This window comes from Buceros rhinoceros, unplaced genomic scaffold (assembly GCF_000710305.1).
Source record: "Buceros rhinoceros silvestris isolate BGI_N320 unplaced genomic scaffold, ASM71030v1 scaffold15765, whole genome shotgun sequence".
Taxonomy (NCBI): Eukaryota; Metazoa; Chordata; class Aves; order Bucerotiformes; family Bucerotidae; genus Buceros; species Buceros rhinoceros.
This window is the reverse complement of record NW_010413591.1, coordinates 37,404-47,925: the sequence shown is the minus strand read 5'-3', so window position 1 is coordinate 47,925 and position 10,522 is coordinate 37,404. Positions and strand designations below refer to the sequence as shown.

The 10,522-nt window shown below is 37.6% G+C and overlaps 1 protein-coding gene across 2 annotated transcripts in view; it reads right to left on the bottom strand.

The window, feature by feature from the left end:
* Nucleotides 1-10,522, bottom strand: part of MAPK8 (mitogen-activated protein kinase 8) — a 21,968-nt gene continuing 11,446 nt past the window's right edge. The window contains exons 6-11 of one of the 2 annotated variants that reach the window (XM_010136814.1): nucleotides 8,335-8,406; nucleotides 5,799-5,981; nucleotides 4,889-5,013; nucleotides 3,862-3,925; nucleotides 1,933-2,010; nucleotides 1-937 (exon numbers count right to left, since the gene is read on the bottom strand). In XM_010136814.1, coding sequence (XP_010135116.1) covers nucleotides 792-937; nucleotides 1,933-2,010; nucleotides 3,862-3,925; nucleotides 4,889-5,013; nucleotides 5,799-5,981; nucleotides 8,335-8,406 — 668 coding nt within the window. In that variant the 3' untranslated portion in view covers nucleotides 1-791. Of the gene's footprint in view, nucleotides 938-1,932; nucleotides 2,011-3,861; nucleotides 3,926-4,888; nucleotides 5,014-5,798; nucleotides 5,982-7,912; nucleotides 7,985-8,334; nucleotides 8,407-10,522 lie in introns of both variants that reach the window. The other variant, XM_010136815.1, reaches the window with a different exon arrangement.

The window sequence follows — 10,522 nt, the reverse complement described above, 5'->3', positions numbered from 1 at the left end:
TAGAAGTAAACAGTTTATTTGCATTGCAATGTATTATTCATGAAGTATCCTCGTGTTTTATGGTGATCACAAGATTTGGCATGCCACAGCTCTGCAGAAAACATCGCATTACTTTGTTAGGCGAGATATTTCTGCAGCTTTGAAGATATGCTCTGCTTTCTGAAGTTCATAAAACCACTCAGATAAGGTTCCTTTGCAAAGGATTGTATACTGTTCCTCTAAAAAAATTCACTAATTGTTGCTTTTGCTGAAGTAGTATAGGCAAGTGGCCAAAATAAAAGAGGATTTTGCTCACTGCCAGCACCACCATAGTACACCCAGAACTACAGGTGGCTGCACTGAATTCTCTCCCCGTTCACCTGGACACAGACACATGACCAAGCATAAAACTTTGAAGGATATCATGAACAAAACATCTGGCATAAATTCTAATTAAAAATTGAAACCCTATAAAATCTTAAATAATCCATTATATGGTCATGACCACAACATTAATGTGTGCTTTGATAAAACAAAACTTACAAATTCAGTAAAAAAAGATCAGCAGCATAATAGTAAAGCAAATATGCAGATTTTAAAACCACCATAAAAATTATCAGGTTTAATATTTTACAGTTAATTACAGCAAAAAAAGTGGCTGCTTTTAACACAACTTACAGTTTAAAATTACAGCACTTTATGATGAATTCTACGATTATTCTTGAAAAAACACTCAAAAATACCACAAATTTTAAAGGTGCCCTATTACTGACTAAAAGGACCCCCCTCCCACCCCCCAAAAGACCAAGTAGTCATCTACAGCAACCCAGAGGTCCAGCTGAGGTTTCTAGGCTGCTGTCTGTATCAGAGGCCAATGTTGGATCCGTTGACATTGAAGACACATCATTGACAGATGACGATGAAGATGGATGTTGAGAGCCATTGATCATTGCTGCACCTGTGCTATGAGAAACAAAACAGCAAATCAGTTGCAGATACAGTTGCACGGTTCAGTACTTGCATTAGTCTGTCTCTTTCTAACAGTCATCGCTTCCCCCTGCTGCGGCAAGTTTGAAGAGATGTGTTTCAATTCATTGTCAAAGCAAACGTAACCCGCAAGTTGTTAACGTGGGGCTTAATGAATGGTATGTCAAGAACCGAAGAATCACGTGGCATGACACCTGTCAAATTCCAGAAAATGCTAATGGATGACGGTTACGTATCACAAACGGAGACAGTGCTGCATACAGCCAGAGCTAAGATACCCTACAAAACACTGAGACCCAAACCTAGAATGTATCTTCGTGTTCTGATAAAGAAGGAGCCTCTTTCTCCGCCATCGGATCCTCCCCTTCAGGCTAGGAAACAGCTGGTGTCCAGCCACATCGCATACATTCAATCTCAGATAATGTGGAGGTTTTTCAGAGTCTGGACTTCAGTGAACTCTGAACAGAGTCCGCAACAGCTCCAAACTTTTGCCATCATTTTTCAACAGTGCAAATGAAGTACTATCAAGGGTCAGTTACTGGGCTCATTTTCGTCCAAAATTCAGCAACGATTTCTGAAAGCACGCCGTAATTTTCCAACCTAGAAATCCTATTTCATTACTTAGTAGATGTAAGCAGTGGTTCTACCTTATTTGAGACCGTACCAGCTACACTCTACACATCTAGCCAGATTACGGCAATAGAGCACCAGTACATACCAAAGTGTTTCTTCAGGACTGAAATGAATGAAGAATCAGTTACACGGGGATAGTAATAGAGGAATTTACCAGATTAGTAAGATATCAACCCCGTACATTCCATTCAGATAAGCAATATCTCAAAGAGAATTCAAGAGGTTAAGAGCCATATTTTTGAGTTAGGTTACTGCTGGATGTCTTGAACAGCTCTACTCCCTCCTGACCTACAACACAGTGTAGGTTTGTACTGTGCTTTTATTGTAACCAACCTAAAGGGGCTGGTTGTCCACGTATAACCCCGTTCTTGGTTCTCTCCTCCAGGTCCATGACTTCCTTGTATATCAACTCTGAAAATGCAGAGAAAGGAAGGCAGAATATGAATTTGCAAACCCAAGACTGGATCGACACTACATCTACCATTGGAACGTAGATTTAAATTTCAGAGTTTATTCCCGTTCAGAATTAGTTTTGAACAACTGGCAAGTGATATAAAAACACGCAGTTTTTCTCTGTTGGAGCTACAATGGCCTGGCACTCTTGAGAACACGCTGACATTGTTCTAAGAACTTTTGTCCAGGCTGCTTGGGAACCTGAGGTTAAAGTGAGTCTTAATGACCACTCAGTTTTTATCAGTGGCTTCTTTGGTACAAAAATGAACGGACAAGAACAAGCCCATCAGCACTACCATCCCCCGACTCACATTTGCCACTGAACTTCCTCAACAATCACATCCGAATGTCCAGATCACCACAAAATGGAATGCAATATTGGCATGTAAGTAGCCACTCCAAATGAAAGCAGCAACTTTATCTTCCAGTTACAGACGTTCCTCATCCTTTAACTGGTTACAAGTGCTTGTAACATGAATCAGCCATACCCCTGCTGTACTGGCCAGTAGGTTTCTAGGCTAATGGCAGCTTTTACCCAGAAAAGACTTCAGCTGTGGCGCTACAGAAGTAACAATAGAAGAACTAAATATATTAAATGCAACGCATAAGAACTAACTGTCAGAATACTACTTCTTATCTGTCACTGGCAAACTCTTGCAAAGTACAAACAGTTTGGAAGAAAAAAGCATTTAAAAATTACAATTTCAAGGGCTGTGGGAGTCTCAAAAGTAAACTCCATATTGCTTGAAATCTCCTCAGCCCATCTGCTTCAAAAGGGAAATAATTTTGTTTGAAAGGAGGATGGTAAGAGAATTTTCACAATTCTCCCTCTCTCTGCCTTTACAATTAAAACTCAGTTTCTAACAGAAAGCAACTTATAAGCGTGGCATTACTATCTTTTACAGACTTGTGTCCATTACCAGCCAACACAATGAAACATGAAAAATGTTCCCTGCTTCTTCTCTTCTGAGGATAAAAAGGTTATAGAAATCTAATATCCCTTCCTGGACTTTTTCAGTATGAAGCATTAGATTGCTCAGTGCAGTAAATTCTTCCTTAAACACAGTATTTGTCACCTGCACAGCAATCTGGATCTGCATTTTTTCTTAGCACTAGAACCTTTGCAATAATACCACACCTCTTAGAAGCAATTTCAAAATCAAGCACAAGCTTTACAAGTAACAAAGATGTTCCCCTTAACCCCTGTCATTTTACACCTCATATATCACCAGGAACTATAGATATTAAACCAGCACTGACCACTAAAGATCGTGGTCTTGGAGGTATGAGTCTTATACTACAACCTGTTCCACGCCTCAACCCCAGCTGCTTTCTCGGCATCCCACTGCTGATACCATCAGCATCTCCCACACCAGCTGTTACCTCACCCGTTACTAACACTCCTTATGGCCGCTTCTTTTAACTCCTCTGCTTAATTTAAAGAAGTACAGTTATTGCTAATACACTCTTCACCCGAAGATTAGTGCTTCTACTTCAGACTGAACATCGCTCAAGCTCCTTCCTCTTTTGCAGCTGTGAAAGTATGTCCAGAAGAGTTACCCTCCCTAAAAACGCCGCCATACAGTTTGCAAATGGTGACTGAAATGAGAAGGTCTCAAGTTCACTACTGAGGTTCAGCACCTCTGCAGGAAAAGTTTTAGTGTCCCAAACATCAAGAGGTTGTGAAGTGCTGATTTATTCCCTTGCCATTCCGAACAGTTTAAGTAAGTATTATTAAATTGCTTAATGACAGTAATTATTGGGCCCACTCCCAAAAGTGCCTTATGATACTCAAAATGCCCTTCTTACCTTTCCATTCTTCTATTGTGTGCTCCCTCTCATCTAACTGCTTATCAGGTATCTTTGGTGGAGGCTGAAAAACAAAACTAACTCATGATAAAGCAATCAAAAGGAACACAAAAACAGAGTAAGTGAAAAATGGAAGTAGGAACTCAGAATATGAATCTGATTTTAAAATATTGTATTTACATGGTCATATATTCTCTCATACTTGGACTTGGTCTATTTTCTAGATGCTGCTACCTGTTTTAAAGTTCTTCCAATTAACATACTTGCTTACATTACTGTAATAATTAAAATAAAGACTGAGCAGTCTGGTAAAAGAGCTCCTAAGCTCAGCAGTCTCCAGCCCAAGCAGCCCTTATTACCTACTTACTGTTAATTACTGAATTTTCCCTTGAGCTACTACAGATCAGCAGAATACTAAGTACACCATTTACATAGAGCATCTTTTTCTATTCTTAGTGGGCCATCACCAACCACCTTTCTTTTTTAAAAAATGGTACTTTTCTCATCAGCTGAGATTGTCCTGAAATTATCTTTTAAAGAAAGATTTTCCATTAATCCACTTGTTCGTTAGTGTTAATAATTGAAAGCTCAAGATCTTGTACTCAGATTTTGCTGACAGGTTTACTTTCTAGTTTAAAAGTACTATCAGTTGCTACAACTAATGAAAATATTCCTCTTGCCTAGGAATAAATACTTCAGAATTCTATCAAGGGCAATCAAACCACACTGGAACAACTGAAGCTTGATAAATTAGAACCCTATTTAAAAGATTTCAGATGCATTACCACACGTCCAGGAGATTATATGCAATAATAAGCAAACACACACACAGAGATATAGGCACTTTAGTCTGTGCCCATTCCTAGTATTTCTAACGAATGTGTCTATCAATGTCAATAAAAATTAAGGCTCAGTTAAGCTTCTAGTGAAATGTGTAGATCACACAGTAATCTTTCAAACAGTTGTATCAAGCATCACAAGTTTGCTCTAGTACCTTCCTAATCAGAGACCTAAACCAAGAACTTACAGCTTCTGCTTCCGATGGATCATACCAAACGTTGATGTATGGGTGCTGCAGGGCTTCATCCACAGAGATTCTTTTAGAAGCATCTATAACCAGCATTTTTGATAACAAATCCCTCGCTTGACTTGCTACAAGAGAAATTTTCTATTTAGACTAGTACCATATATAATGCACATAATACAGTATTTCAAAGCTCATAAGGAGAGGATACTCGGACTAAACAAATTCCATCTATGCAACCCTAACATAATTTGGGGTTTAGGAAAGTGATCCATTTGATGAAGGAAAAAAAAAAATAATTGAAGGGAGTAACACAAGAGGGAAAAGGGTTGGACATTTTTCATGACACATTTTCAGCATACAGAGCCCCTTGGTGTGACATCCTTACGTGAAATAGAATGCTGCTGGCAGTACAGCCTTGTCTTGAGTAGCAGTGGGTAAGCACCTACTAGCCCTCTCTTACAGTTTGCGGGGAAAAAACTGTCATGTACTGGTAGTCACAGAAAATATGGTGAGTCAGTGACTCCAGCGAGTAGGCGACTTTTAGAACCAGTAAGTTATTTCATATACTACAAGATACTTGGCATTATGAATATAAAAGCTGCCTACACAACTTTTGTAACACCCTCCCCCCGCTCTTCTATAAATCATGTTGGCATCTATCATACAGAGGAACATATACCTTTATAAAGAAAACTCAGGATATCTCCAGAATAGAAGCTGATTCAGAGACGATGGGAAAGTGGAGGCAAGCATACACCAGCACGTTCCTCCACCCCATGATGTAAATATTGTAATATTTAAATCCTTAGTAGGATGATTTTATAGTGCACAAAACCAAGACACGTTTCTGTTCAATATATTACAGTTCTAACATTTTTAAAATATACCACGCACAGCAGATATACCTTACCTTTAAGCTTATTGTGTTCAGAGTCAGCTGGGAAAAGGACATCTGGAAAGAGTTTTTCAAAACTATATCCAGCATATTTAGGTCTGTTCTCCACGTAAGTTCGGACAGTAGGCTGCAATTTCTTCATAAATTCGGGGCATGGTGTTCCTAGCTGCTCTATAACTTTATTCCATTGATCAATATCTAAGGTTATGCAGCTAAGAAAAACACTGTGTCTAATTTTCAGCTAAAAAGTTATGTTACGCAAAACTACATGAAATAACCAACAGAGGGAAAATAGATTATTGTAATAGAATATCAAGTTTATCATTAATTAGGACTACTACTTAGAGAAAACAGTGAAACAACACAACAGTATGACAGTACAGTCAAGGCAACATGCATTTCACTCAAAATCATAATTAACTAGCAAGGGATATACTTCTTTGTATAAACAGAAAATCAGAAGACTCACAAAATGTATTAAACTAATTTAAGTCAAGGAGGTTTTTGGGTTCTAGAGAAGAACTCACTTCCTGATCTGAACTCATATTCACAATAGTCAAGCTACTACACATCACTAAGGCACGTGTGAGAATTACCCCGTGTAGGTGCTTTGTCCTTCGTTCTCCATACCTCAGCCCAGTCCTGGACACTCTCAAGTTACCAACTCTCCTGACACTCAGTACAGAGCACCAGAGGGCACACAAAGGACAAAATCCTGGCCCACACAGGTCAATGACAATTTTATCAGAGACTAGAGAGTTTCAAGGACAGGTAAGGAACATCTTAACTGAAAAGCTTACACAAGGTAAAGGGGAGATTGACCAGGTCACAGCAGAAGAATTGAATGCCTGTTACTCAATAAAAAGCCATGTTTGGCTCAGGAATTCATAGTTGCAGATGGTTAGATCCTGGGAGACAGTGCAGGTAAATTTGTACGTGTGCTTATCTCTCTCACATATTCTCTCCAACTTTTTCTTTTCAGCTACTGTAAAATATCGGATACTGAGCTATCTAGCTCTCAGTCAGACATAGCAGGCTGCCTCTTATGCTCTTAAAACTTAACAGCAGACCTTTATATAAGGACTTCTGAGCCCTACAGTGCTTTAATACAAGCCTAAATTGAAAAGCCATGCTCACAAAGCTGATGCACAAATCTAAAGCACGATGCAGCTCTTGCAATGATAGAGCTGTGTGAAAATAAGGATGCTCTGGATCTCCTCACTGTGCTTCAAAATCTTCACCTAATCTTCACTCCTAAATGGAACTATACCAACGATTTAACAGTAAAACACCTGCAGCAAAAGCAGGAAGATGGCATCTAAAAAACTGGAGTGTAATTGCTAGTAAAACACGTAAGATGCTGAACTCCAATTAGGTCCACTAATTTTAGCGATGATCCAGAGGTTTCAGCTCTATTTGCTTGGAGCAGACTCTTTGTCTGAAGTACTGTTCGCAGGACAACCCATCCAGATACCACCAAGCCATTTATGGAACAGAAAGACAGGAGTGCCAGATATTTCTGAAAGCTGTTTGCAGGATGATTTCTGCATACAAAAATATATAACTAATGAAGCTGGTTAGGAATTTTATGTAAACATTTCCTATAAAACATAAAGATTACAAACTAACACACTCATGTACTAAACACGATTAGTAAGTCATTACATAGAAATTATCTCCAAAGCAAAAATCAATGCATATGAACCAGTAAAACACTACCTACACAAATAAAAAAGAATATTTGCCTTAAATGTGACAACATCCAAAAGCAATGGACAGACACTATATTAAATTGGAAAAAGAAAAAAAGAGGGAAAAAAGGAACAAGGAAAAAGGAACAAGGAAAAATAAGCCTGTTTGCCCAAGTGGTATTTTGTTTATCTTGCTTAGTTTTAATCTCTAAAGACAGTCATACACATTAATGCTGTGTTGCAATTTTGCTTTAAATGGTATAACTGTAGACATCTTTGCAGCTTCCCGGAACCACAAAAATGAACTTGCAAACTATATTTTGAAAAGGCAGTTTGAAACCAGTATTTTAAAAATTAGAACCACCTTAATCCGTAACTATATTGCTGCAGGATCTTTTGACCTTTTACAACTACATCCTAGGCCAAAGGTAAGGATACGATCTGTACCAGGAAATAAAACACCACCTTTGATCATTTCTCCCATGATGCACCCAACTGACCAAATGTCAACTGAAAACAAAATGCAATGATATTAACATAAAAGATAGTTATTAAAATAAAGTAAATAAAAATATCTAGACGCACAGACACACATGAAGTGACTATAAAAAGCGTGTGTGATGAAAATGAGTGAAGGTGAACGTATGCTAACTACAGGACCAGCAGAGACTATGTCCTACTGCTAGGTGCAGCCTGAATATAAATGAAGTTCTTAGGTTTTTTTAAGTGTATCACAAGAAAAATCCATGTTCATTTAATAAAAAAAAAAATTGTACAATATGCATTTTCAGGACACGACATCAGTAAAATGGTTAATCACTTCCTAACTAATTCAACCTGCTGCAGCAGCACAAGGATACAGTCCCTTCCTGGAAAGAGGATTTTGTGGCAAACCATTTCGCCCATAATGCACCCCACAGACCATAAATCCACTATGTTTGTAGCACAAAAAAGAAGGAAAAGCAAAGCAAACAGTCATTTAAAATTAAAAGAAGCATAACATGACTGCATCCTATAAACTGCACAGCACAGGAAGAACAGCAAGTCTTCATATTAATCAATGAAAACACTTTAAAAATACACCGTATATAAGGATTAGCTTTTAACTGTCTCAGATCCAAGGCAGAAAAACATCCTTTTGTGTAACATAGTGCTAGAGCAAGAGCTAGAGCAGAGAGAGAGAGAGAGACACGAATCAAGCAAAGTAAAGCCCTTCTCCAAGCTCTGAGGCTGGCAAAGTTACCTCTGCCAATAGACTAGGCTGGAGCTTAGATAACTTTATTTCCTGAAAGTTATTCCACGGTAGTTGTAGAAATAATTTTAGAAGTAGTAAAGTAAAATGACCTTTAAAATATTGCATATCGAAACAGATGGATTCTAAATCTACTTTTAGGAGAAGGATTAATTGGTTATTACTAAAGAACTGAAATTTGGCATCAAAGATTTCTTAACTAAAGAACTGAAATTTGGCATCAAAGATTTCTTAAAAGTCAGATTACCATGCATCTCTGTCTCTCTTTAAATAAAAAGCAAACACAATCAGTAAAAGGTCGCTTAGAATTTTAGAGGATCAGTTAATGACAATATTAGTATGCTACTAAAAGATTTTCAGTTAAAATTGTTTAAAAATATTTCTCCATTCATGCTGACATAACATCTTAACCAAAAGAAAAATTCAAAAGCAAATTTTTGCGGTATGAAATATGCATTTTCTACATTACCTTAAAATAAAATCACTCAGAAGACATACTCAAAGATGCCCAAGTTTACTTTTTACGAGTACGCCAATTTCTTTTATGGTTGCTTTCAGAGGTACTGATAACTCTATGCAAAAGTGGGGTTTTTTTGAAGTCATAATAATAAAACTGTATTATTATCCATATTTTTATGTCAAACATGACATGGGAATTTCAATTAAGCAGGTAAGAAGGGGAATTAAATGAGAACAATTGTATACTAAAAATGACATGTAAAAGTTCTGAAGAAGCTCAACAATGTCAAGCAAACAACCTTGCTTCTTATTGAAAATACACCTTCCTCCTTATTTACAAGTTCCTCTAAAATAGTATCTAAATCATATGATGGGAGATAATAGTTGTACATATTAATAGGTCAAAATTAAGGGCCTGGTTCATTTAAAAATGATTGTCAACATTTTATGATTAGTGGTGTTTTTTCTTAATATACCCAAATCTGCTGCCATTAGTTGTGTCCATCATGATAAAAATGATACCCGTAATTGCATGGAGAAGTCTGGGAAGAGAAATCAAGCAAGTCAGTGACTTATCTTCATGCCTCAGATGACAAATTACTTCAGAGGTGAAGAAAAACACTGGGAACCATTCTTCTGGTCACCCTACAAAACCAAACTTGTGATGTTTGGGGGTGTTTTGTTTTGCCGCTTTCATTAATCAAACAAAACCTGTCTATTGATAGGTCTCCAACATCTTCACGAAGCTAGACTAACCTGTACACTGATGACTGCTCCTGTGAATACTTCTGTAGAAGACTGAGTGAAATCTCAGTACAGATTTGAAAAATCTTTTTAGAAATCTGCTGCTCGTCATACAGAATTTATCTTGTTCTTAAAAACCCTGGCGTGATCTTACTATTTTCTGTAATTCTAAGAGAAAAAATACCAAGTGAAAATGAAGTTCAAACCCAGTGTAGAAATTAGGAAACTCAGAAGCAGTCATTTCAGAGGATTTGTGGCTTTCCTTGCTTTTCAGTGCTCCCTTCCTGATAATCATGTACGTAACTGCACACACATCTAAATACGTTAAGGCATAAACAGTTTTGGCGTCTTTCCATTCTGAGTTTCTTGAGTTTGCATGGCCTGGTTTCTTAATGTAACGTACCCCAGTGTGCTTTATCTCCTTCAGTATCAAAATCTGTGTAGAAGTTAACTCTGTAATCAGTTAGTCTGGGATCTCTGCTAGCTTTAAAACAGTTAAAGATGTCCACAGTACAGTACCAAAAGAATACTACTCTGCAGTATGCATCTCAGTCATCAAAACATTGCACAAAGTCCTCCCACAGAAGTTCAGC